Below are 27,394 nucleotides of genomic sequence, written 5' to 3'. Positions count from 1 at the left end.
AGGGCCACACCTGGAGACTTCAGGACCCAAGGACTCCAAGGACAGCTCCCCCATGACTGGGCTTCGGGGCATGGGGCTCTGACTGTTGCTGTCAGTGACTAGGGGCCCTGCTGCCCCCTGCTCAGGCACCCGGAGCCTTTGGGGATGAATGAATGATTGCTGTGGCCCAGGGTGGGGCACATTCCTGGGCACGGTAGAGACCTGTGTATTTTTCCCCCAGATAAGAAGATAGAACGATTGGACACGGATGATTTGGATGAGATTGAGAAAATAGCCAACTGAGAAGCTCCACCAGCCACTGGTGCCAGCCCTGACACTGCCCCTGCACGGGAGACAAGTGCGTTCAGGGCACAGCCCCCAACATCACCCCAAGGACAACGGCATGAGTAGAGAGAAACTACCTACCTCACTTCAAATTATGTTTGGACTTGACAAAAATGTGTGCAAATGACGGGGGGCAGTAGAAGGAAAAATTTGCATTTTGGAAAATTGGGTCCTTTCCCCACTTTTTTAAAAGCCACATTTCCCCCATCTTTATAATAATCTGGTCACATTGGCAGTCACTGGCCCCAAGACCCCCTTCAGATTTTGGCTAGGCATCGTGGAACCAGCTCCAGCCCTTGAAGAAATGGTAGACATGCAGGTTGTGCGGAGGAGGCTGAGTGGAAAATGGTGTGAGCCTCACCGCCATGGATTGAACGAGGGAAGTGGCAGCAGAGGAGGCCAGAGCTGCCCCCTCCCTGTCTCTTCACTGGACCCTTCACATGTGTTTCTCTTGCCCTTGGGCCGTCTTCCTTCTCCTGAAATCCAGAGACTTTCTTGCTTATCCCTTCTCCCTTTCACTTCTGTTCTCTGCTGCAGAAAGTAGCCTTGCGTATCCCTGATGAGCAGCTCAGCTACTTTGTAAACTTCAGATTTGGAGAGAAACATGGAAGTCAGTGAATCCTGACCTCTTGAGAGAGAGTGACCTGGCAAGGGCCGATGAAGGGGCTGGGCCTGGGCTTAGCTTCTCTACCTTCTCTCAGTTGCTCCCTCTGCTTAGGCCCCTGGTACTCAGTTGCGGCAGCCGGGAGACCCCAGGTGAGTTTGTGAGCACACATGTAGTTGGTTCTTACCCCCGGGTGTCACACTGGGCCGGGAGCTGAACAAGAGTTTGGAACGGAAGTTATGACCAAGGGAATACTCTGATTATGCTGCTCATTTATAATAGTGGACATTATGAAGAGCTCTGATTCCTACATAATATGAATAAGGATGAATAGGCCGGGCGTGGTGGCTCATGCCTGTAATCCCAGCACTTTGGGAGGCTGAGGCGGGTGGATCGGTTGAGCTCAGGAGTTCGGGACCAGCCTGGCCAACATGATGAAACCCCGTCTCTACCAAAGATAGAAAAAATGTAGCTGGGCGTGGTGGCGCACGCCTGTAGTCCCAGCTACTCGGGAGGCTGAGGTAGGAGGATCGCTGAAGCCTGGGTAGAGGCTGCTGTGAGCTGAGATGGCGCCACTGCACTCCAGCCTGGGTAACAGAGTGAGACCCTGACTCAATAAATAAATAAGGATGGATAAATTATAGCTGTATGCATCATTCATTATGCTAAGACATTTTAAAGTAATTATGAGAAATGCTCTACTAATCATGATTTGTTTTTATTTGTATTTTTCCGCTTATTAGACAAATATATACTCATTTTAAAAAGGCGTGTGTGTATATAAAGTGAGAGTGCTCTCTATCCCTACTCCTCTGGGATCCTGATTCCTGGCAGCTTGGTGACTATTCTACCATATTGCCTTTTATTTGCATAAACCCATTTTTCTTCTACAAAAATGGGAACATTCTATTCACACTACTGTGCAACCTGCTTTCACTGATCAGCATGTGTTAGACATGTTGAAGGTCCAATACACACACATCTTCCTTGCCCTGGAAACACCATCCACCGTCCTTTCAGCATGTAGCTGTCCCAGCATTTATCTCCTGGTTCCTCTAGTGACAGGCATGGGGGATTTCCAGTACATGGCTCTTACCCACATTACTACAATGAACTTTTTTTTTTTTTTTGAGACAGAGTGTCACTCTGTCCTGGAGTGCAGTGGCGTGATCTTGGCCCACTGCAACCTCTGCTCCCAGCTTCAAGCAATTCTCTTGCCTCAGCCTCCCAAGTAGCTGGGATTACAGGCGCATGCCACCATGCCCGGCTAATTTTTATATTTTCAGTAGAGACGGGGTTTCGCCATGTTGGCCAGGCTGGTCTCGAACTGACCTCAAATGATCTGCCTGCCTCTCTTGGCCTCCCAGAGTGCTAGGATTGTAGGTGTGTGCCATCACGCCCGGCTGAACATCTTTTTTTTTTTTTTTGAGATGGAGTCTCACTCTCTCGCCCAGGCTGGAATGCCGTGGTGTGATCTTGGCTCACTGCAACCTCCACTTCCCAGGTTCAAGCCATTCTCCTGCCTTAGCCTCCTGAGTAGCTGGGATTGCAGGTGCCCACCACCACGCCCGGGTAATTTTTGTATTTTTAGTAGAGACGGGGTTTCACCATGTTGGTCAGACTGGTCTCAAACTCCTGACCTTGTGATCCGCCCACCTCAGTCTCCAAAAGTGCTGGGATTACAGGTGTGAGCTACTGCGCCTGGCCCGAACATCTTTTTAAAAAAGATTTATTTTTGTAGAGATGGAGCCTCACTATGTTGCCCAGTCCAGTCTCAAACTACTGGGCTCAAGCGATCCTCCTACCTCAGCCTCCCAAGTAGTTGGGATTGTAGGCATGAGCCCTTAACCCAGCCTGAACTTCTTTGTTTTTTTTTTTTTTTTTTTTTTTTGAGACCAGCTCTCACTTTTGTCACCCAGGCTGGAATACAGTGACATGATCTCAGTTCACTGCAACCTCGAGCCAGTCTCAGGTGACCCTCCTGCCTCACCCCTCCAAGTAGATGGGATTTTAGGCCTGCACCACCACACCCAGCTAATTTTTGTAGAGATGGGGTCTCACCATGCTGTCCAGGCTGGTTTTGAACTCCTGAGCTTAAGCAGTCTGCCCACCTGGGCCTCCCAAAGTGCTGGGATTACAGGCATGAGCCACTGTGCCCAACCTCTTATTTTTGAGCGTTTGGTGAAAATCACTTCAGGCTATTATTCCTGGAAGTAGAATTGTTGGGTCAAAGAGTAGGGACGTTTAAATTTTTAATTCATTGCCATTTACACTTGCCAAAAGGTTTTTAGCAATTTATGTTACTGTGATACAAAAATACATATTATCTTACATGGTTGCCAACACTATAATCAATGTTTAAAACTTTGCCAACACATTATGTCATTGTTTTTTCGATTTTGACTTAGTGAGGCTTGGCAAATATTCAGTTTCTTGGAAAATCTTTTCTGTTGGGGAGCTGCCCATTCTTGTCTCACTACTTTATTATTATTATTATTAGTATGAGACGGAGTTTCGCTCTCGTTGCCTGGGCTGGAGTGCAGTGGTGCGATTTTGGCTCACTACAACCTCTGTCTCTCGGGCTCAAGTGATTCTCCTGCCTCAGTCTCCCAAGTAACTGGGATTACAGGCATTTGCCACCACGCTGGGCTAATTTTGTATTTTTAGTAGAGATGGGGTTTCACCATGTTGACCAGGCTGGTCTCAGACTCCTGACCTCATGACCCACCCAGCTCAGCCTCCCAAAGTGCTGGGGTTACAGGCGTGAGCCACCGTGTCCGGCCTAAGTGTACTCAAGCCTTAGGTAAGGTTTATTTCTGTTTATAGCAAAGATAGCTGAGATGTCAAACTCTTCCCTTTCATGGTCTCCAGTGCGGTGCCTGTGGTAACAGCGTTTCACAGGAAGCACCGTGGAGACGCAGCCCAGGGGACGGCCATGGCCCCACGAGGGGGCAGCGTCTCTTCCCTCTCTGGTCCCCTTTACCCATTCCATGACAAATGGTGGGCACAAAAAAGATATTGCAGGAAGGCCCTCGGTGATTCACTTCATATGTTTATGTATTGGTTGAATTATTTTTGTAATTTTAAAAAAGGAAAGGCAAAGTCATTTTATAGGGAGGCCGGATGGAACTGGGCGCCCTGAGTGCAGATGCCATATGTTTCTTCTGCTTCACAGGCTTCCCCTGGAGAGAAGCAGGCTGCCAGAGAGCCTGTGCTGTTCTCAGCAGCACAAGCAGTCGCTAGAGGAAAGATGTAAATTCCACACTGAGGAGCAGGCTGGCCCACGTACATACTGTCCGCAGCCTCACAGAGGCGGGAGAGGGGGACCTCCTCTTGGATTTTGTGGGTTGGTTGTTACCCAGGCATAGACTTGCTGCAGGAGCTGTGATTTTTTTTCACAAGAGTAGTGAGAAGGCGCATTGATTCTTAATTCACACTCAAAAGGGAATACTTTTATTTTTAAAAATGTAGTTTCAGTATTTTACCTTCCCTTTGCCTAGCAAGGAATGATGCATCTGACCTTGCCAGTCACAGAAGGTACTTCCTTGTCTGCTGCCTGTGGATAGGTAAAATACCTTTTTTTTTTTTTTGGAGATGGAGTCTTACTCTGTTGCTCAGGCTGGAGTGCAGTGGCTTGATATCAGCTCACCACAACCTATACCTCCCAGGTTCAAGCAATTCTCTGCCTCAGTCTCCCAAGTAGCTGGGATCACAGCCGCCCGCCACCATGCCCGGCTAATTTTTTTGTGTTTTTAGTAGAGATGGGGTTTCACCATCTTGGCCAGGCTGGTCTTGAACTCCTGACCTTGTGATCCACCCACCTCAGCCCCCCAAAATGCTGGGATTACAGACATAAGCCACCGTGCCTGGCCATAAAATATTTTAAAAAGATTTTTTTAGCTGGGCTCCAGCTGCTCCGGAGGCTGAGGTGGGAGGATCACTTGAATCCAGGAGTTTTTGAGGCTGCAGTGAGCTCTGCACCAGTCTGGGTGACAGGAGACCCTGTCTCTTAAAAAAAAAAAAAAGGCCCGGGCGCAGTGGCTCACGCCTGTAATCCCAACACTTTGGGAGGCTGACACAGGCAAATGACGAGGTCAGAAGATCCTGACCATCCTGGTGAACATGGTCTCTACTAAAAATACAAAAAAATTAGCCGGGTGTCGTGGCAGGCGCCTGCAGTCCCAGCTACTCGGGAGGCTGAGGCAGGAGAATGGCGTGAACCCGGGAGGCAGAACTTACAATCAGCCGAGATTCCCGCCACTGCACTCCAGCCTGGGCGACAGTGAGAATCAGTCTCAAAAAAAAAAAAAAAAAAAAGTGGCCAGTCACAGTGGCTCACGCCTGTAATCCCAGCACTTTGGGAGGCCGAGGCAGGCAGATCACCAGAGGTCTGGAGTTCAAGACCAGCCTGACCAACATGGAGAAAATCTGTCTCTACTAAAAATATACAATTAGCTGGGTATGGTGGTGCTTGCCTGTAATCCCAGCTACTCGGGAGGCTGAAGCAGGAGAATCACTTGAACCCGGGAGGTGGAGGTTGGGATGAGCCGAGATCGGGCCATTGCACTCCAGCTTGGGCGACTAGAGTGAAACCCCATCTCAAATTAAAAAAAAAGAAAAAGAAAAATTACAAACATGCATGCATTCATGAGAGGGCACTGGCATCTCTGAAAAGCTCAGTGGTGGCTGTCCTCAGAGAGAGGTGACAGTGGGGTACGCTGCACTAGAACCACTTCCTTGGTATCCTTGCTGGGTCAAAACAACACAGTGCTTGGCCAACAGGAAATTTTAAAAAGATGAGATTATGTGGGACTCTGTATTCTGGAGGTCTGGCACTTGGTGTGCTCGCCGACCAATTGCAGCATAAGGCAGTCAGTTTTGAGGGATATGCAGGACAAGAAACAGATCTTGGCAGGTTCATAGACAGGCTGTGGTACACACTGTCTTCCACTGGGCCTTAAGACTCAGCTGGGGCCAGGCACAGTGGCTCACACCTGTAATCCCAGCACTTTAGGAGGCTGAGGCGAGTGGATCACCTGAGGTCAGGAGTCTGAGACCAGCTTGGCCAGCATGGCGAAACCCTGTCTCTGCTACACTTGATCTTAGCCAAAAGCCGAGAAGCGATACCTGTCTCTACTAAAAGTACAAAAATTAGCCAGGCGTGGTAGCAGGCGCCTGTAATCCCAGCTACTCAGGAGGCTGAGGAGAATCACTTGAACCTGGGAGATGGAAGTTGCAGTGAGCCGAGATAGCACCACTGCACTCCAGCCTGGGCAACAGAGCAAGACTCTTGTCTCAATAAATAAATAAATCAAATAAAAAAAAATGGGGGTTGCCTGTGGCATGGTGGAAATTGGGCTATGGAGGCAGGGCTGTGCCAGAGGGGCAAACCGGACTTAGATGCACTTCCCTGAGAGGTGGGGACAGCCCAGCCTGTGGCCACCCAAATGCATCGGAGCCTGATGGAGAGCTGGAGACATCATGTTGATAAGAGGCCAAAGTGGTTACAGGACAGCCACTGCAAGGAGATGCTACCAGGAATTCTTTCCAATGAGTTCCTCTCTTGGAGGGAACTCAAGAGGCGACAATGAGCTGATTTTTAACCAAAATGCTTGTACCCGCTCAGACTTCAGTGTCTTGGAGAGCAGAGTCCAGGAATGAGGTGCCTGTTGTATGAGGGGGCGGGGAGGGTGTCTGGAAGTCATCTCGCTCCTCCCATATCCCCCAGCGTTCTCAGCTATTATCAGTCACAGCTACCCTATGAGAGCTGCCTTCTTCCCACCATCATGCCCATTTCAGAACAATGAAGGACTAGACAGTTTTTTGCTCCTTTTAATTCAGAACGAGAAAGGGAAGGAAATAAACAAGTTTGTTTAAATTACTATTGCAGAAAAGATCTGGCTGGATGCTGGGACCTACCTCTTCCAGGATGGGGATTCATGATTTAATTTTTTTTTGAGACAGGGTCTTGCTCTGTCGCCCAGGCTGGAGTGCAGTGGCACAATCTCGGCTCACTGCAACCTTTGCCTCCCGGGTTCAAGGGATTCTCCTGCCTCAGCCTTCCAAGTAGCTGGGATTACAGGAGCGCACCACTGCGCCTGGCTAATTTGTGTGTGTGTGTGTATATATATATATATGTGTATATATATATATATATATATATATTTTTGGTAGAGACGGGGTTTCACCATGTTGGCCAGGCTGATCTGGAACTCCTGACCTTAGTATTAAGTACTCCGCCCGCCTCGGCCTCCCAAAGTGCTGGGATGACAGGTGTGAGCCACCATGCCTGGCGGGATTCATGATTTAAAGCAAAAGCAAAAGAAAAAAGAAATAAATTATTCTGCTCAATACTGTTTGGCATAATTGCATTTTCATCTTTTCAACACTCAAAACAGCCTCTTCAGGAAGCACTGAGATGGGAGTGACAAAACTGGCTGGGGCCTAGCTCTCTAAAACGGTGGGGGAGGGGGGGCGCCCTGAGAGAGGCATTCTAGCCTCACCCCAATCACCCCTATTTTTACTCTTCCTACTTTAGGAATTGGAAAGAACGACACTCGAGCTAGGTTCGAATATATTAACTTTCAGGGCCCACTGCCCATCCCAACCCTCCCCTAACAAAGTCCCCTGCCGGTCCCTGTTCCCCCAGCCAGCTGCAGGAACCTACCAACAGCCAGGAGGCTGCCTGGTGGTGTCAACTAAAAAGAGGGAGCGTCTGCGCCGTCACTGTTGGGGAGGGGGCTCTATTAGTGGTTTGGGAGCTTCACAGAAGCCTTCCCCCTCCTAAACCTCCCCAGCCTCCAAGGGGGAGAATTCCACCAGCAGCCCCGCTAGGAACCTAAGCTGGGTTCAGCCATGCAAGCAGCTTCCAGGTGGAACCCCGGCCGTGAGCTTCCCAGCCCTTCTGAAGTGGGAGATGGAGAGCAGGGTGGAGGGAGGCGGCCTGCAGCGTGTAAGTCTCCTCTTCCCTGGCCGGCTCCGGGCTGCGGGCTCTGCCAGCTCAGAATTTGCAGAGAATCTGCAGGTCGACCACCCTCGGCAGCTTCAGCTTAACCAAAGTATCAGCCCCAGGCTAACTCTTCCCCAGGCAAGAGGCTATGGGTGGAGGAGGAGGTGCATGCAACAGGCAGCTGGGCCCATCGCCAGCCTCCTTCTGCCGTGCAGCCCCCTCCCCAGAGCCCGCCGAAAACGGGGGGGGGGGGGGGGGAGGCGTATGGATGGAATCGGGGACTGTGGACTGTTTTCCAGAGCAACAGGCTGGTGAGGCGGCCCCGGGCCCAGGGAGAGGCGCTGAGAAGGCTGCGGGTGAACGGGAGGGCAGAGGGCACACGTGAGAGCACCTTGCACTGGAGGGGACAGGGCTTCCTCGAGCCCTGCCGTCCCCTCCACCTGTCTGGAGTTCGGCCTGGGAGCACCCCACCCCGCAGGGGACGCCACTCCCGGCTTCCTGGAGACGCAGGCGGCCCTGGGGGCGCGGCCGTCCCACAGCGCGGCCGAGGTGGGACTGGGGGTCCCGAGCCCTGGGCCCCGCAGCGACCGCTTTTCTTTGGTGGGTCTGCACGCACCCATCCGGGCAGGCGGGGAAAGGGGCCGGGCGGCCACCTCTCCTGACGCCCGCAGCGACTGCCCGTTCTCCTCCGGGTCTGGCCAGCGATGGAAACGCTCCTCCGGCCGAGCCTCAGGGAAGTGCTTCGCCGAGGCCTGCGCCATGCTCTCCTCCTCAGAAAGCGTGAAAGAAAACCCTAACCCAAAGCATGAGGGAGTGGGGATTGAGCGGCCGCCGGCCCGCCCCCGAAGGCCATTGATTGGAGGAGACTGGACACAGCGCCAGAAGTTCTCCTTGAGTCGCATGATTGGCTGGGAGAAACAGAAGCTCCGCCCGACCGCAGCGCAGATTAGTGCCAGGCCCGGCCGGTCCCCAGTGTCTCGTGATTGGCGGGGCGCAGCGGACGCCCCCTGGGCTGCAGCATGATTGGTCCTGGGTTGCGGGTCCCGGGTCCCTGGTCGGAGCGCCGGCACCTAACAGATGGGCCGGGAAGGTCGCGGTGAGGCCCGGCTCAGTTGCCCCGGTAGACTTCGATCTTGCTGGCCTTGGCCAGCATATCGATGATATGGGCCTCGAAGTCCGCGTCGTGCACGCCAGTCTTCCTGAACTCGCCCGCGTACCGGTTGTTCTCCCAGTAGTGGTGCCAGTTGCCCCGGCTGTCGGCCCCGAACCCGTACACGTTCACCTGCGGGGAAGCGCAGCGCAGCGTCACCCCAGGCGGTGACCCAGAGAACGGCGCGGGGCGGGCTCGGGATGACAGAGAGGAGAGGGGAGCGGGAGGCTCCAGGGAGATGCGGGAGCCCCCAGGCCTGGCCTAAGAACATGGACTCACATGGGGACACCACCTTCCCTTTGCAGTTGTCCTTCCTCTGCAGCCCTTGCTAATTCCTTTTTTTTTTTTTTTTTCTTTTTAAATGGAGTATTTTGATCAGCACCACTCAATGAAGCACTTGCCGGCAACGTGGGCGTGCTGGGCCTCAGCTCTTGCTCTTCGTGGCAGGGCAACCCTGGTCACTGGTTGAACGGGTTCTCTGAACGACTAAGCTCCATTTTTACACAAAGTAGGCCTGGGGCTCAGAGCTGGTGGGGGCAGCCGTCCAGATGGAATTCAACTACATACACTCTCCATTCTATTTATGTTTTGTCGTTGTTGTTTTCTTTTTCATTCTGTCACCCAGGCTAGAGTAAAATGCCGCTATCTCGGCTCACTGCAACCTACACCTCCTGGGTTCAAGTGATTCTCCTGCCTCAGCCTCCCGAGCAGCTGAGATTACAGGCGTGCCCCACCACGCCTGGCTAATTTTTTGTATTTTTACTAGAGATGGGGCTTCACCATGTTGGCCAGTTTGGTCTTGAACTCTTGACCTCAAGTAATCCACCCACCTCAGCCTCCCAAAGTGCTGGGATTACAGGCGTCAGTCACCACGGGGTCAATAACTTAACTTTTTAATGAAGAGATTTTGGATTTAGTACAATCATGAAAGCAGAAACATTTGGGAAAGGCATAGCTATACTTTATAGCCTAGAGATGGGGAAAACCAAGGCCACATGAATTCTGCCTACAGAAGCACATTCCTCTGTTAGCCTACTAAGACCTCAGAAGGCCTGCACTCCTCTGTTCCATGGGTTCCCACCACCCACACCACGGGCCTACCCACCTCATCACACACATGCAGGGCAAAGAAGAGCACCAGCATCCCCGTGGAAGGGTACCGCCCATGATGCTCTGTCCACCGGTCATGGATATACTTGAAGAAGGCTGGGTTGTAGATCTGGACCTGGGAGAAGAAGAGATGACAGGTACATGAGGGGTTTAGGGGCAGAGATTCAGGCTAGACTGAGCGGCTTCTACTTGTCTATGCCTGTCAGCAGACCTGTGCATGTGTCTCCTGAATCGTATGGCACCTACTGGGGTCAGGCATCTGGGCAGATGGGGACCCTGAGGTTCTGGAGGGGAACTGGAACACCTGAGCTACAGGACCAGGCGCACAGGCTGGGCCAGCACTGTTTCCACTGAGGTGGGGAGGAAGTGGGGAGCTTACCTTTTCTTTATCCACTCGAAGGAAGGACTTCACTGGGGCATAGGTGCTGTAAGCAAATAGAAAGAAATGTAACATTTCAGGCCGGGCGCGATGGCTCATGCCTATAATCCCAGCACTTTGGGAGGCCGAGGCAGGTGGATTACCTCAGGCCAGGAGTTCGAGGCCAGCCTGACCAACATGGTGAAACCCCATCTCTACTAAAAAAAAAAAAACAAAATTAGCTGGGCTTGGTGGAGCACGGCTGTTATCCCAGCTACTTGGGAGGCTGAGGTTTCAGTGAGCCGAGATCACGCCACTGCACTCCAGCCTGGGTGACAGAGTGAGACTCTGTCAAAAAAAAAAAAAAAAAAAAAAAAAGGAGAGGAGGGGAGGGGAGAAAGGAAAGGAGAAGGGAAAGGAAGAAAAGATAACATTTCAGGTGGCCCCATGGCTCCTAGGGATGCCCCCCATGCCAGGCCTGAGCAATGTCAGCCCCACAACTTCCAGACTGCTCTGCTTCTGGACTGCTCTCCTGTGGCTTGTTCATCACTGCCATGCCTTGCTCCAAAGCCTTCAATGCTATCCATGGCATCCAAGATAAAATGGGGATGTTTTAGGCAAGCAATGGGGCCGTCCCTAGTCCAGCCCCAACCTTCTTCCCCTAGCTCTGTGCTCCAGTAGAGCTGGCAATCATCTCCAATCCACCATGTCTCTGCTCTCACCCCTGCTCTTGATCCACTCCCCTCAGGCTTCCCAGACCACACCTCCCTGTAGCCAGCCATGGCGCCCGTAACCTACATGCCCTTCTCTGAGTGTCTATGGTACTTCAACTCTACTGCACCCATTTTAGCCCTCAGGTCTCCCAAACATGAGATAATGAACATCCTAAAGTCAGGAAACTGTAACTCATTACTTCTGTGTTTATAAAATACATGGTGATGATACCCAAAAGGTAGAACACAAACCAAGTGTCCTTGAAGGATAAACAGATAAACAAAATGGGTATATCCCTACATTGGCATAGTATTCAGCCTTCAAAAAACAGGAAATTCTGACACATGCTACAATATGGATGAACTATGAGGACATTATGCTAAGTAAAGTAAGTCAGACAAAAGGACAAATACTGTTATGATCCCACTTACATGAGGCATAAAGAACAGTCAAATCAGGCCGGGTGTGGTGGCTCACGCCTGTAATCCCAGCAATTTGGGAGGCCAAGTTGGGTGGATCACCTGAGGTCAGGAGTTCGAGACCAGCCTAGACAATGTGGTGAAACCCCGTCTCTAGTAAAAACACAAAAATTGGCCGGGCTCAGTGGCTCATGCCTGTAATCCCAGCACTCTGGGAGGCCAAGGTGGGCGGATCATGAGGTCAGGAGATCGAGACCATCCTGGTTAACATGGTGAAACCCCGTCTCTACTAAAAATACAAAAAATTAGCCGGGCATGGTGACGGGCGCCTGTAGTCCCAGCTACTCGGGAGGCCGAGGCAGGAGAATGGCGTGAACCCGGGAGGCGGAGCTTGCAGTGAGCCGAGATCGCGCTACTGCACTCCAGCCTGGGCGACAGAGCAAGACTCCATCTCAAAAAAAAAAAAAACACAAAAATTAGCTGGGCGTGGTGGCCCACGCCTGTAGTCCCAGCTACTGGTGAGGCTGAGGCATGACAATTGCTTGAATCTGGGAGGCAGAGGTTGCAGTGAGCCGAGATCATGCCATTGCACTATAGCCTGGGCAACAGAGCAAGACTCAGGCTCAAAAACAAACAGGCCAGGCGCGGTGGCTCATGCCTGTAATCCCAGCACTTTGGGGGGCTGAGGTGGGCGGATCACAAGGTCAGGAGATACAGACCATCCTAGCTAACATGGTGAAACCCTGTCTCTACTACAAATACAAAAAATCAGCTGGGCGTGGCGGCGCTTGCCTGTAATCTCAGCTACTTGGGAGGCTGAGACAAGGAGAATCGCTTGAACCCAGGAGGCGGAGGTTGCAGTGAGCCGAGGTGGCACCACTGCACTCCAGACTGCGCGACAGAGTGAGACTCCATCTCCAAAAACAAACAAACAAACAAACAAGAATAGTTAAATCATAGAGACAGAAAGTAGAATAAGGTTACCTGGGGTTGAGAGGAAAATGGAGAGTTAGTGTTTAATGTGTACAGTTTCCATTTGGGATAATGAAAACGTTCTAGAAATGGACACTGGTGATGGCTATACAATAATGTGAATATACTTAACGTTACTGAGCTTTACACTTAAAAACAGTTAAAATGATAAATGTTATATTGTGTATATTTTACCACAAAACAAAAATATATGGTGAGACAGAGTAGATTAATGGTTGCCTAGGGCTGGGGTGGGAGGAGTGGGGAGTGATGGCTTAGGGACCCAGGGGTATCTTCAGATTTTTATCTTTAGATGAAAGACCCTTAGAACATGAAAACGTTCTTTTTTTTTTTTTTTTTTTTTTGAGGCAGAGCCTCGCTTTGTTGCCCAGGCTGGAGTGCAGTGGCACAATCTGAGCACACTGCAACCTCTCTCTGCCTCCCAGGTTCAAGCGATCCGATCCTCCCACCTCATTCTCAAGTGGCTAGGAGTACAGGAGCGTGCCACCATGTCTGGCTAATTTTTGTATTTTTTGTAGAGACAGTTTCGCCATATTGCCCAAGGTAGTCTCGAACTCGGGCTCAAACAATCCCCCCCTCCTTGGCCTCCTAGAGTGCTGGGATTACAGGCATGAGCCACTGCATCCAGTAGAACATGAAAATGTTTTTGTTTGTTTGTTTGTTTGTTTTTTGAGACGGAGTCTCTGTTATCAGGCTGGAGTGCAGCGGCACAATCTCATCTCACTGTAACCTCTGCCTCCCGGGTTCGAGCGATTCTCCTGCCTCAGCCTCCTGAGTAGCTGGGACTACAGGCGCCTGCCACCACACCCAGCTATTTTTGATATTTTTAGTAGAGACAGGGTTTCACCATGTTGGCCAGGATGGTCTCAATCTCTTGACCTTGTGATCTGCCTGCATCAGCCTCCCAAAGTGCTGGGATTACAGGTATGAGCCACCGCACCCGGCCAAAAAATTTATTTTATTTTTTTTGAGACAGAGTTTTGCTCTTGTTGCCTAGGCTGGAGTGCAGTGGCGTGATCTCGGCTCACTGCAACCTCCACCTCCTGAGCTCAAGCGATTCTCCTTTCTCAGCCTCCTGAGTAGCTGGGATTACAGGTGCATGCCATCACGCCTAGCTAATTTTTGAATTTTTAGTAGAGATGAGGTTTCATCATGTGGGCCAGGCTGGTCTCGAACTCCTGACCTCGTAATCCACCTGCCTCGGTATTTTTAGTAGAGATGGGGTTTCACCATGTTGGCCAGGATGGTCTCGATCTCTTGACCTCGTGATCTGCCTGCGTCAGCCTCCCAAGGTGCTGGGATTACAGGTGTGAGCCACAATGCCCAGCCATGAAAATGTTTTAAAATTAATTGCGGGGCTGGGTGTGGTGGCTCATGCCCTGTAATCCCAGCACTTTGGGAGGCTGAGGTGAGCAGATCATCTGAGGTCAGGAGTTCGAGACCAGCCTGGCCAACCTGACGAAACCCCATCTCTACTAAAAATACAAAAATTAGCCAGGTCCATGGTGACATATGCCTGTAATCCCAGCAACTCGGGAGGCCGAGGCAGGAGAATCGTTTGAACCTGGGAGACAGATGTTACAGTGAGCTGAGATTGTGCCACTGCACTCCAGTCTGGGCAACAGAGTGAGACTCTGTTTAAAAAAAAAAAAAAAAAGTAATTGTGGGCCGGATGTGGTGGCTCATGCCTGTAATCTCAACACATTGGGAGCCTGAGATAGGTGGATCACTTGATGTCAGGAGTTTGAGACCAGCCTGGCCAACATGGCAAAACACCATATCTACTAAAAATACAAAAATCAGCCAGGCATGGTGGCATGTAATTCCAGCTACTCAGGAAGCTGAGGCACAAGAATCCCTTAAACCCGGGAGGTAGAGGTTGCAGTGAGCCAAGATCGCCACTGCACTCCAGCCTGGGTGATAGAGTGAGACTCCATCTCAAAAAAATAATTAAAATTAAAAATTAAAATTAACTGTAGCTGTGGTTATACAACTCTGAATATATAAGAAGTTACCGGATTGTACACATTAAATAGGTGAGATGTATGGGATGTGAATCTTATCTTGATAAAGCTGCTAAAAAATATACTTTGTGAACTAGATTTCCCATGGTTCCCAACTATGATGGGATGACTGCCCCCAAAGAAAGTCCTCAGAAGGCAGAGCTTCCTCAGTCAGAAGCTATCACCCAGAAAGGAGACCAAAATCAGACGGTCTGGTCAGGCGTGGTGGCTTACGCCTCTAATCCCAGCACTGTGGGAGCCCGAGGTAGGAAGACCACCTGAGGTCAGGAGTTCGAGACCAGCCTGACCAACATGAAGAAACCTGTCTCTACCAAAAATACAAAATTAGCGGGGCGTGGTGGTGCATCCTGTAATCCCAGCTACGCAGGAGGCTGAGGCAGGAGAATTGCTTGAACCCGGGAGGCGGATGTTGCAGTGAGCCAAGATGGCGCCACTGAACTCTGGCCTGGGCAACAAGAGTGAAATTCTGTCTTTAAAAAAAAAAAAAAAAAACAAAAAACAAACAGATGGTCCTTCCTCATCTTTCCACCATCAGTATGCTACATGTCACCACGCAGAAGGTGACACAGAGCAAGCTGTGTCTTCAGCTCACTCGCCATCTTAGGCCCTCCCTTCTTATCAGCTCCTCTTGGCCAAAATATTCAATGAAAGGAATTCTACAATCTGACCCCTAGGAAGACTCTGCCCAAGGTGGTCCTGTCACCCATATTCTACCCAGGCCAGCAAGAGGCTCACAATCGGATCTGCCCCGTGGACAGGGCGCTGGCAATCCACAGAAGGTCCAGGGCCTTGAAGGGCACCAGCACGAAGCTGACGTTGGCGGGCAGGTTCTTGGCACTCTCAGGGTACATGAAATGGTGGGTGGTTCGGCTGCCAACATCCTGCTCAAAGCCCACGGTTGGCGCCTGATTCATCCTGCAGGGACAAGAGGGTGACATGAGAATCAACTGCCATGGAAACTGGTACAAGATTCTTAGAGGACAGTTCGAAGCCATCCATCAAAAATGCAAACGGGTGTATACTCCAACCAAGCAATTCCATTGCTAGAAATCTAACCTACAAAAATGGTTATGGCCAGGCATGGTGGCTCACGCCTGTAATCCCAGCACTTTGGGAGGCCAAGGTGGGCGGATCACGAGGTCAGGAGATCGAGACCATCCTGGCTAACACGGTGAAACCCCGTCTCTACTAAAAATACAAAAAATTAGTGGGCGTGCTAGCAGACGCCTGTAGTCCCAGCTACTCGGGAGGCTGAAGCTACTCGGGAGGCTGAAGCAGAAGAATGGTGTGAACCCGAGAGGCAGAGCTTGCAGTGAGCCGAGATTGGGCCACTGCACTCCAGCCTGGGTGACAGAGCGAGACTCCATCTCAAAAAAAAAAAAAAATATGGTTACATAAGTGTGCAAAGATGTGTATGAGGATATTCACTGCAGAATTATTTACAATAGTAACACTAGAATCAATCAAACAGGCCGAGTGTCGTGGTTCACACCTGTAATCCCAGCACTTTGGGAGGCCAAGGTAGACGGACTGCTTTGAGGCCTGGAATTCGAGACCAGCCTTAGCCAACATGGTGAAACCCCATCTTTACTAGAGAAAAAAATACAAAATTAGCCTGGCATGGTGGCATATACCTTTAATCCCAGCAACCTGGGAAGCTGAGGCAGGAGATGTGCTTGAACCCTTAGGCAGAGACTGCAGTGAGCCGAGATCGCACCACTGCACTCCAGCCTGGGTGACAGAACAAGACTCTGTCTCCAAAAAAAAAGGTTACTCTCAGAGTAACTTTGGGGGCTTAACTCATTTTTTTTTACTGTATACATTTTTATTTATTTACTTTAACTATTATTTTTGAGATAGGGTCTCACTCTGTTGCCCAGGCTGGAGTGCAGTGGTGCTATCTTGGCTCACTGCAACCTCTGCCTCTGCCTCCCAGGTTCAAGCAATTCTCCTTCCTCAGCTTCCTGAGTAGATGGGACTACAAGCATGTGCCAGCGCACCCAGCTAATTCTTTGGTGTGTTTTTTTTTTTTTTTTGAGACGGAGTCTTGCCCTGTCGCCCAGGCTGGAGTCCAATGGTGTGATCTCAGCTTACTGCAACCTCCACCTCCCGGGTTCAAGGGATTCTCCTGCCTCAGCCTCCCGAGACCTCAAGTGATCTGCCTGCCTCAGCCTCCCAGACTGCTGGGATTACAAGCGTGACCCACCACACCCAGCCACTTTTGTATTTTTAGTAGAAAAGTGGTTTTGCCATGTTGGCCAGGCTGGTCTCAAACTCCTGGCCTCAGGCAATCTGCCTGCCTCGGCTTCCCAAAGTGCTGGGATTACAGCCCCGAGCCACCACGCCCGGCCCTGTTTGTTTTTTAAGTCTCACTCTGTCACTCAGGCTGGAGTGCAATGCCATCATCATGGCTCACTGCAGTCTCGACCTGCTGGGTTCAATCAATCCTCCAGCTTTAGCCTCCTGAGCAGGTGGCACCACAGGCGTGCATCACCATGCCCGTTTTGTTTTCTGTTTTGTACAGATAGGGGTCTCACTATGTTGTCCAGGCTGGTCTCAATCTCCTGAACTCAAGCAACCCTCCTGCCTCAGCCTCCTGAGTAGCCGGGACGACAGGCAGATGACACCAGGCCTGGCCTTTTATAATTTTTGAAAGAAAGAACTTTTAAAGAACAGCCTTCCACAGCTTCCACCTTACTTGGCTGTTCTGCCTCTTTCCTATAAGATGGTGAAAGAAAGATAGGAAGTTCAAGCCTTCCCTCAGGCCCTGGGCTGGATGGAAGCCTCTGTCCTGCCACCTACTACCACCCTATTCCTGTCTGCCGCCTTAAGACCCTGTCTGCCCTTCCACTCCAAGGCCAAGAGAAACGTCCCAAGTTCTCACGGTCTGCCCTTGCTATCTCTCTGGTGATGTGCAATGTCCCCTCTCTTCTGCTGCTGTCTGGACAGAGGGGACATTGCTGTGGCTCCTGTCTAGAAACCCTCTCTGTGGGTATAATAAGCCAAGAAGGAGTCTCGCTCTGTCGCCCAGGCTGGAGTGCAGTGGCGTGATCTCGGCTCACTGCAAGCTCTACTTCCTGGATTCACACCATTCTCCTGCCTCAGCCTCCCGAGTAGCTGGGACTACAGGTGCCCGCCACCGCGCTGGGCTAATTTTTTGTATTTTTAGTAGAGACAGGGTTTCACCATGGTCTCGATCTCGTGATCCGCCTGCCTCGGCCTCCCAAAGTGCTGGGATTACAGGCGTGAGCCACTGCACCCGGCCCCACTTCCTTTCAATTTATGCAAAATACAAGACAAGTAAAAACCAAAGCTCCCCTTTTTAGTATGCATCTTACGTAACAGGTGAACCAGGTTTAAATACAAACCTGTTGGTCTTTTTTTTCTGTTATGACTGTTTACCTTGTGGAATCATGACTACCAAGGCAGGGTGATCATAACCTGGCCCTCCACTAGGAGCACAGGGACCCAGGGAGGGAGGGAGCGCAGTCCCTAGGTGGCTCTCCCGACTTTTTATGCCAGTTCTGTAAAACCAGCACAAACATTCCCTGTCCTTACAGTGGCTGGCAGCAGCTAGCTGGCCTGGGTGAGGACTTGCTGTGTTGCAGGGGCTGCCACGCTATCTTCATCAAGGACGGGACTGGGGAGGACAGTGGGCTGTGCTGTCCCCTTGCCCTGCTGGTCACATCGCTGTGCCCCCTACCTCTCATTTTCCCTTGAGGGTCTGGAGGGTGCTTTGGGGTTGGAGGTCTCAAAACCTAGAGGACATCTGTGTTCCTAACCACTTCGTTCTAGCTAGCTTCAAGCAGATACCTAGAATTTCTTCCAGAGAAACTAACATGCTCTGTCTCCAGAACAGGGATCTAGTTCCTGCCTCTCCCCCAAATTCATGTCTTTCAGTGAACTGCCCCTTTGAGCCCAGTCTTTAGGGTTTAGAGATCCTGTCTCCTAGAAGAGCCAAGAAGTATCTTTCCCACCCATGAGTAACTCTTAACAGCTTGTGGGCTGCTGAACTCCCCACACAGGCATTGGGGTCCTACGGTCACACTGACGCAGTCTGGACCTGCCTCCTGCCAAGCACCATGGGGCCTGTGAGGAACAGAGCAGTTGGAGAGGAAGCCTTAACAGGGTATGTCAGAGCCAGAAGTGTGTCTCAGCTGCCCAGGGTATGGCAGGGGTAAGGAGGAGGTGGAGGAATTGGGCTGGTGACACAGGCTGGCCGGGGCCTGGGTGGGGCAGGAGCTAGGATCAAGGTATGCTCTTTTTCTTCTCCCTTTTTTTTTTTAAATAGAGATGGGGTTTCGCCATGTTGCCCAAGCTGGCTTCGAACTCCTGGGCTCAATCAGTCCTCTCGCCTCAGCCTCCCAAAGTAGTGGGATTACAGGCGTGAGCCACCGCGCCCAGCCAAGGTGTACACTTGAGAGGACCTAAGAAACAAACTTCATCTCACCAGAGATGGTGAGGCCAAGAGATTCTGCAGAGCACAGGGCTGCATCCAGCCCAGGCTGGCTTCTGAAGACCCACCTTCTACAGCGACTTGGCAGCCCGAGCTGTCATGAAGTCCCCATGGGACCTGTCAGCCAGGGTCACCCTGCCTCCAGGCTGGCCGTGCTACAGAGCCTGGCCTTCCCTCACTTCCCCCGTGGCTGGCCAGTCACCAGCTTCGAAATATCTGGGAATAAAGGGAGCAAGAGGTCCCAAAAGATGTTTCACAGCCTCCACAGGAAAGGGAAGGAACATGGCACTCTAACAGGGACGAGGTTTTGTTTCAAGGCTCTGATTCATCCTGGAGAAGCCACGCCCTGGAAAGGGGCCAGAGCAGGACAAGGAGGATGAGCTGCATCTCTGGGACTCGGGAACACGGCATTCTAGAAATCTATCTGTCCCTGGCTGCCTCCAGCAGCTAAAGAAGTATCCAGACCAGGGCGCAAGTGGGGTGTGTACTCCCTGGTTAGGACCTGCTGTTGGCTGCCTAGTCTCCTTCACTCCTGCATGTATCTGTGGCACGCCTCCTGTCTAGAGGGCACTGTTCTCAGAGTTGTGGATGGATCTGCAGGCCAACTGAGGCAAGATCAGCTTAACTGGACTTGAAGCGGTCCACAGGGCTCAGAGGACAAAGAGGAGGAGGGAATGGCAGCCAGGTGGGCGGGGCACAGGTGGATCAGGCCATCATCTTGCTGTAACTCAGTTCAGCCCTCCAGTGGGTCTTGCTTCCAGGACCATTGGTTCCAAACTTGGATATGCCTACAATTGGAGTCACCCCCAGTGCCATCTGTTGTTTTTGTTTTTGAGATAGGGTCTTGCTCTGTTGCCCAGGCTAGAGTGCAGTGGTGCCATCACAGCTCACCACAGCCTCAAACTCTTGGGCTCAAATGATCCTCCTGCCTTAGCCTCCCGAGTAGCTAGGACTACAGGCTCACACCAGCAAGCCCAGCTTATCCACTGCCAGCCAGTTCCTTAGACCAGCAGATGGCCAATTACTACCCAGGTCACCCCTTCCAGAAAGTGATTCTGGGGTCCACTCTATACCACCCCACTTCCTTACCTGGCTCCCGGGAGGAAGCATCTATAAATTTTTTTTTTTTTTTTTTTTTTTTGAGACAGTTTCTCCCTTGTTGCCCAGGCTGGAGCGCAATGGCATGATCTTGGCTCACTACAACCTCCGCCTCCTGGGTTCAGACGATTCTCCTGCCTCAGCCTCCTGAGTAGCTGGGATTATAGTTATGCACCACCATGCCCGGCTAATTTTTGTATTTTTAGTAGAGATGGGATTTCACCATGTTCGCCAGGCTGGTCTTGAACTCCTGACCTTAGGTGATCTGCCTGCCTCGGCCTCCCAAAGTGCTGGGATTACAGGCGTGAGCTGCCGCGCCCAGCCTTATAAATTTCTTTCTGCAGCCCTGCCTGACAGTACCGGCCAGGAAACTTAGAGCCAGTCCTTTTGGGCCTGCAGGGCTTCCACCCAGGAGCTTCCTGACCATCACGTAGGTGCCTGCCCAGTGAAAGCTCAAACCTGATGCAGGTGCTTCAGGCAGCTGAGAGCACTGTCCTGGGCTTTCCGAGTGCCCAGAGCTGCATGCAAGTGACAGATCCCTCAATTCCCAACCTGGCCATGGTGTCTGGAAAGAGGAAAGGCCCCTCTAACACCAGTTCCCATCCCATCTCTCTCCCATTGGGGTATCAGCAGTTGGAGGATATGGATATCCTCAGGTGGTTCCAGGGTCCTGGACAGGGTCCAGTCCATCCTGCTCACCCTCCCACTTGCACCATTTCCCAACATAAGGAAGGTCTTACATGGAATGCTGAATGCCTCCGAGACATATTGCTGCCTTTGTGTTGCTATGGAGACAGTAACAGTTTCTAAGACAAAGCCCTTCCTTCTGCCTCCTGGGAAACCTGGTCTTTCTGCAATGCTCAGCCTAAGAGATGAGTGAAAACTGGGCATTGGCAGGATCTCGGTTCTTCAGGCTCTTCCTCCATCAAGGAGTTGGGTAGAAGGATCCCCACTGTGGCATTTCTTGTCCCCAGCCAAGTCAAGGGGGGACATCAGAAAACACAGGCTCTGGAGCAGAGCAAGCAGCCCATTTTCAGGTCGCGAGCCTGCCCCCGTTCCCTGTTCATGCCCAGGCCTTCGCTGCAGAGTCTCGGTCAGGACTGAACGCCCTCCCAACTCTTCTCCCCTCCTCACGGCGGGGAATAGACGTCTTGGGAATGAATGAGCCCCAGAGTAAATACCAAACAGCTCCTTTTAGCACCCACGACATCTGCCTTCCGTGCATCTGCCAGAGAGAATCACCTGCTGCTGAGAAGCAGGATGCTAGCTGGGCTTGGGGCCCTCACTCGCTCAGCTGCTGAGGGGATGAGGAGGACAGGGCCGGCTTCTGATGGGAATTTTTGTTTTTGAGACAGTGTCTCAGTCTATTGCCCAGGCTGGAGTGAACTGGTACAATCATAGCTCACTGTAGCCTCGAACTCCTGGGTTCAAGCAATCCTCCTGCCTTAGCCACCCCAGTAGATGGGAATACAGACACACACCACAATGCCCAGCTAATCTTTAAAAATTTTTTGCAGACACAGGGTTTCGCCATGTTACCTAGGCTGGTCTCTAACTCCTGGGGCTCAAGCGATCCTCCCACCTCAGCCTCTCAAAGCACTGGAATTACAGGGATGAGCCACCGTGCCCGGCCTCTGGTGGGATTTTTCACCAAACGTCAGCCAGGAATCTCATGTCAGCTGTTTCCAGAGGAATTCAGAGCATTGGAAACAGAGTGCAGGCCTCAAGCAAAGCTTAGATTTGGGATTCTGGCTCCCCATCCACCCCAAACAGGCAAAGGAGAGAGCTCGAAGCCTGCTATGAAAGACGCTAGGAGGCAGGGCCCCAGAGCACACTGGTAACTGGCAGCATGCACTCTGCCAGACATGGCAGAGGAGAGCAGTCCCCCTCCCGGAGGCCCGTCCTGGACCCACCCTTGGGCTCCGCAGGGGCTCACCTCATGATGAAGTTGTGTCCGTCCACGTCCTGCCCATAGCCAGAGCCCCGCAGGTTGCCGGAGTTCCCCACCACAGCACAGCGCCGGCACTGGTGGGGGTCCCGGAAGCGGTAGGGGTTCTCACCGGGCACTATTTGGAACAGCTTCTCCAGCACCTCGTTGGTGTTGTGTGATTTGAACTGGGGCTGCAGCATCTATGGAAGGGAGAGGAAGACGGAAAATGAGGAAGGGGAGAAGTGTGTGAAGAAGGAGGGGCCCCATCCTCCCCTCTTCTGCTCTCACTCTCCAGTGCCTGGGCACAGGCCTCTTTATCCAGGGCTCTTCCAGGGAACAGGGATTCTTTCCTCTGGGCAGTGAGGGTCTCTCCCTCTCTCAACGACAGCGAAGTCCCCAGTTGTGAGTGAGTCTCAACGTCCGGAGATTGGGTGCCCTGCTAGTCACGGGTGGCTCTGATGCACTAGAAAGGGCTCTGGATCAAGGTGCCTTTCACACATTCTCTGGGAACCTGCAGGCCTGGGCCACGGAACAGAGCAGCCTCCTTTAGGGGCTCCTTCCTAGTCAGCCTACAGGGGGCGCCCTCAGCACTCAGGCTGAGGACTGGGGTTGCAGAAGCCGCGTCTAGGGCAACAGTCCAGCCACTCCCTGAGCCCCCACCCAGGGAAGGGCAGAGAGGCTGATAATTCTTTCAGAGCCAGAATGGCTGGAATAAAACTGGTGTCCTGGTGTCCCCTCCTACCAGCGAGACCTGTACTAACCAGCTGGTGGTCAAAGACCATGAAACGAGGCAGCACCAATCAGATGCTTACGGGCCCAGCAGGTACCACACAGGAGTAACATGGTAGGTAAGGTCCACACCCAACAGATCTGAGCCCCGGCAAAGAAGGGCAACTTCAGCCAACTGTTGCCACGTGGGATCATGAGCCCAGAAGGGCCAAAGTTTCCCACTTTTCAAGAGACAATGAAAGTAAGGATTTTCTCCAGCCTGGGCGACAGAGCGAGACTCTGTCCAAAAAAAAAAAAAAAGAAAGGATTTCATATGAAATAAGAAAAATGAAATCCTGATTTTTCTTTTTTTTTTTTGAGATAGAGTTTCACTCTTGTTGCCCAGGCTGGAGTGCAATGGCACAATCTTGGCTCACCACAACCTCCGCATCCTGGATTCAAGCGATTCTCCTGCCTCGGCCTCCTGACTAGCTGGAATTACAGGCATGTGCCACCACACCCAGCTAATTTTGTATTTTTAGTAGACATGGGGTTTTTTCATATTGGTCAGGCTGGTCTCGAACTCCCGAACTCAGGTGATCCACCTGCTTTGGCCTCCCAAGGTGTGGGATTACTTTTACTCAAAAGTAAATTACTTTTACTCAAAAGTGTTGGAATTATTTTTACTCAAAAAAAAAAAAAAAAAACCCACATAAAAATAAAATAGGCCGGGCGCGGTGGCTCAAGCCTGTAATCCCAGCACTTTGGGAGGCCGAGACGGGCGGATCACGAGGTCAGGAGATCGAGAGACGATCCCGGCTAACACGGTGAAACCCCGTCTCTACTAAAAAATACAAAAAAATAGCCGGGCGAGGTGGCGGGCGCCTGTAGTCCCAGCTACTCGGGAGGCTGAGGCAGGAGAATGGCGTAAACCCGGAAGGCGGAGCTTGCAGTGAGCTGAGATCCGGCCACTGCACTCCAGCCTGGATGACAGAGCAAGACTCCGTCTCAAAAAAAATAAAATAAAATAAAATAAAATAAAATAAAACATTCTGTGGATGAAGCCATAACTCAATGGGTTTGTGGGTGAGCAGGGCCTGCTCAGGGGAGATGGGAGATTGATCTGTAGGGAGAGATTGACTCTGAGATGAGAATTCCTATATAAAAATTAGCCAGGTGTGGTGGTACGCGCCTGTAGTCCCAGCTACTCTGAAGCTGAGGTAGGAGGATCGCTTGAGCCTGGGGGGGGGTCAAGGATGCAGTGAACCAAGACTGTGCCACTGCAAAGACAGTGAGAACCTGTATCAAAAAAAGCTGTCACAGTAAGAGCCCACGGGGCTCCTAGTGGCCCTAGCTCTGCAGACCCCGGTCCTTGGGCACTCTGATAGTCTGGGCTGGAAGGCATGTTCTGTGGCATCGTTCTGATAAGCCTGATCACATGAGCTCATCCCTCACAGCTTGGGAGCCTGCAGGGGCTCAGTGCTGACATGGTTCCACCCATGACATGTGTGGCAACCAGATGGCCTGCAGAGCCTGGGGAGTGACTCCAGAGCCTTGGGGCGAGGCAGAAGGAATTACAAGTAGCAGAAAAGTGATGACTGGAAAGACAGGGAGAACCCCCCAGCCCCACCCCTTCAACTCCCTTAGCCCCTGACGGTTCTTTACATTGCTTGTTTTTTTTAACTCTAGAATCAGGCAACACTTTATTTTATAAAATAGATTAAGTCTTCCCTACACACCTTTCTTTTCTTTTCTTTTTTTTTGAGACAGAGTCTCACGTTGTTGCCCAGGCTGGAGTGCAGTGGCGTGATCTTGGCTCACTGCAACCTCTGCCTCCCAGGTTCAAGCGATTCTCCTGCCTCAGCCTCCTGAGTCACTGGGCTTACAGGCGCCTGCCACCATGCCTGGCTAATTTTTTTTTTTAATTTTTAGTAGACGGGGTTTCAACATGTTGATCAGGCTGGTCTCAAACTCCTGACCTCGTAACCCGCCCAGCTTGGGCTCCCAAAGTGCTGGGATTACAGGCATGAGCCACCGCGCCCAGCCTTCCCTACAAGGCTTTCTTATCCCAGCCCAGTAAAAAGTCTTCCAGCAATTGTAAAGAACCAAGCAAGAAGCTCTGTTATAATGGTATTTACAATTATTTCGGCTGGGCATAGTGGCTCACACCTGTAATCCCAGCACTTTGGAAGGCTGAGGCGGGAGGATCATCTGAGGTCAGGAGTTTGAGACCAGCCTGGCCAATACGGTGAAACCCCGTCTCTACTAAAAATACAAAAAAATTAGCTGAGGGTGGTGGCGCACGCCTGTAATTCCAGCTACTAGGGAGGCTGAGGCAGGAGAATCACTTGAACCTGCAGGCAGAAGTTACGGCACCACTGCACTCCAGCCTGGGTGACAGAATGAGACTCCATCTCAAAAAACAAACAAACAAACAAATAGAAAACAATTATTGTGAGTCAATGTTCATAAATTAGGATACTTAGTTTTAAAATCTGGATTTCTGGGTTTGCTTAAAAAAAAAACCCAGATCCAGCCTTGTGCAGCAACAACTGCTGGGGCCAAGGGGTGGCTGCCTCCTTCCTCTGGGGCAGGCCCCCCATGGCTGTACTCCTCACTCCCACCTGCTCCCTGTGTCCGTGCTGCCTGCCTGGTCCAGGAGGCATTTCTGGCCTATGCTCAGGTCCTACAGGCACTGGAAAATACTAGTCCACTCCATCAGGTCAATGCTCGCTCTGCCCTTCAGTCATCTGTGATCCTATAAATGGCTTGGTCAAACAGGCATTACACTTTGTCAAGGCTCTGGGGGCCAGAAATCCAAGAGGGGGCCCTGAGTGGCTTTAAAACCGGGGACAGATCCCTGGAAGGGGGCAGCAACTCTTACCATCCACCACCTCTGGACATCCGGTGGAAGATCCATGTTCTCTCGGGTCCAGACGGGGGAAATGTTGCCATCAAAGTGGCTGTCAAACCAGTCGGAGGCGCCAGTGTCACCCATGCAGCGGCGACAGGTGCAGCTCTTGCCCGAGAGCCCCTCCTTGCTAAGGCGCTGCAGGCCGGCATAGCCGGGCACCAGCTTCACCCGGTGCGTCCCACCCAGGGCCCCCGAGTCCAGGTAGGGCAGTGTGGCCATGCTGTGGTGCGAGTAGGTGAAGAGTAGGGACATGATGAATACCAGCAAGAAGGCCACAGAGAGGAACCACACCCGCAGGGAGCACTTCATGGTGCCAGCAGGTGGGTGGTGGTCACCGTGGCCACTCCTTTCCCAGCCCACTGAGGGGCCAGCCACAGTGTAGCCTGTCTATTCTGGCACCACATGCAAAGGGCATAGGGGCACGTGCTGTAGCAGGGGACAGTGGCAGGGGTCCCTTGCCACGCTCTCCCTCAATGTGGGGAGAACGCACGTTGGCAGGAGTGGCTGTCCTGTCCCTGAGTCAGGTGGGGCCCCTGCTTAGGGCTTCATCGGGTCTGTCACTAGCTGGGCCACAGAGGCTCTGCCTCTCCCGCCACCCTGGTGAGGGGGAGGTCAGTCCATCGCAGCCTTCTAGTCCCTTGGGATTGCTGGCTGCCAGCTCTAGGGGTCCCCCTCTTTGGCGGCTTGAAATAATCCAGTCTGGAGCAGTCGGGGTCCTTGTGGTTCATGAGCAGACAATGAGGCGGCCCCTCGTCCCCGGCAGCGGGGAAGCCCTAGAACTCCAATCACAACAGAGAGCACATGGGCTTCAGGAGACCTGGGTTCCATGCACGTGTCCCACCTCGGCTGGCCCTCCTGGCCCAAAACCTCTGCCAGAGGAGGGAAGCCAAACCCCAGGCCTGAGAGGAGAAAAACGGGAAGGCTGTGAGTGCTGGAAAACTTCGCTGCAGAGATCGAGGTCCTTTTCGTGGTAGGTCCTGCCCTACTGCTTCCCATATGAGGTGCTGGGCCCTTCTCCTCGTGGTCTCAGCCCCAGCTGCAGTTGCATAGGGGTCGCAAAGCTCCTACTGTGGCTGTGGGGTCCTCTGGCGTTGGGAACAGCTGCCGTTCAGCGGGGAACTGTGTCCAATACCATCTGGGTCAGGCGACCGTGTGCTGAGCTCCCCATCAGGGCCCAGGTCTCCTTCCTGGTACTGCTGGCCCAGGTTCAGCAGCTGCTCTGCCCATCCCCGCTCCCCGGGGCCAGCCTGTCCTGCTGTTAGCTCGCAGTAATCCTGACAGGTTCCCTTTCACATGTCGAGCGCCAGGCTGCCGCAGTGCGACCCTAAAATGGCAGAGAGGAGAAATAATGTGCAGATGAATCGCACGAGCATCAGGCTTTGTCCCAGCACCAGGCTTTGTCCCAACCCCACCCCAAGTCCCAGAGGGGACAAAGCTAGCAGCACAGGAGATGCCCACTTAATCAAAGGGTGGACATGACCAAGGGCTCTGCCCTCTAGTTGTACACATAGCATCACTCTGTGGGACTCCAGGGCCTGGAGGACTAGATTAACCCAGAGTTTTCACTTCTTAGCCAGAAGGTAAACAAGGAGTCAAGTGATTTTCCCTAAGCCACATGCTGGAAGTATCAGATTTAGAAGGTT

At 52.0% G+C, this 27,394-nt stretch overlaps 2 protein-coding genes across 5 annotated transcripts in view; one reads left to right on the top strand and one right to left on the bottom strand.

Annotated features, from left to right (window-relative positions):
- Positions 1-1,695, top strand: part of DDX19A (DEAD-box helicase 19A) — a 29,700-nt gene extending 28,005 nt beyond the window's left edge. For both annotated transcript variants that reach the window (XM_045381722.3, XM_045381723.3), the window contains one exon: positions 221-1,695. In XM_045381722.3, coding sequence (XP_045237657.1) covers positions 221-282 — 62 coding nt within the window. In that variant the 3' untranslated portion in view covers positions 283-1,695. The remainder of the gene's footprint in view (positions 1-220) is intronic.
- Positions 1,696-7,092: 5,397 nt separating this feature from the next.
- Positions 7,093-27,394, bottom strand: part of ST3GAL2 (ST3 beta-galactoside alpha-2,3-sialyltransferase 2) — a 61,672-nt gene continuing 41,370 nt past the window's right edge. For 2 of the 3 annotated variants that reach the window (XM_065536716.2, XM_005592520.5), the window contains 6 exons: positions 25,722-27,075; positions 22,136-22,329; positions 15,381-15,560; positions 10,517-10,562; positions 10,133-10,252; positions 7,093-9,159 (listed from right to left, as the gene is read on the bottom strand). In XM_065536716.2, coding sequence (XP_065392788.1) covers positions 8,986-9,159; positions 10,133-10,252; positions 10,517-10,562; positions 15,381-15,560; positions 22,136-22,329; positions 25,722-26,060 — 1,053 coding nt within the window. In that variant the 5' untranslated portion in view covers positions 26,061-27,075 and the 3' untranslated portion in view covers positions 7,093-8,985. The remainder of the gene's footprint in view (positions 9,160-10,132; positions 10,253-10,516; positions 10,563-15,380; positions 15,561-22,135; positions 22,330-25,721; positions 27,076-27,394) is intronic. The other variant, XM_005592522.5, reaches the window with a different exon arrangement.

This window comes from Macaca fascicularis, chromosome 20 (assembly GCF_037993035.2).
Source record: "Macaca fascicularis isolate 582-1 chromosome 20, T2T-MFA8v1.1".
Classification (NCBI taxonomy): Eukaryota; Metazoa; Chordata; class Mammalia; order Primates; family Cercopithecidae; genus Macaca; species Macaca fascicularis.
The sequence above is the reverse complement of the archived record's forward strand: the minus strand, read 5'-3'. Positions and strand labels throughout refer to the sequence as shown.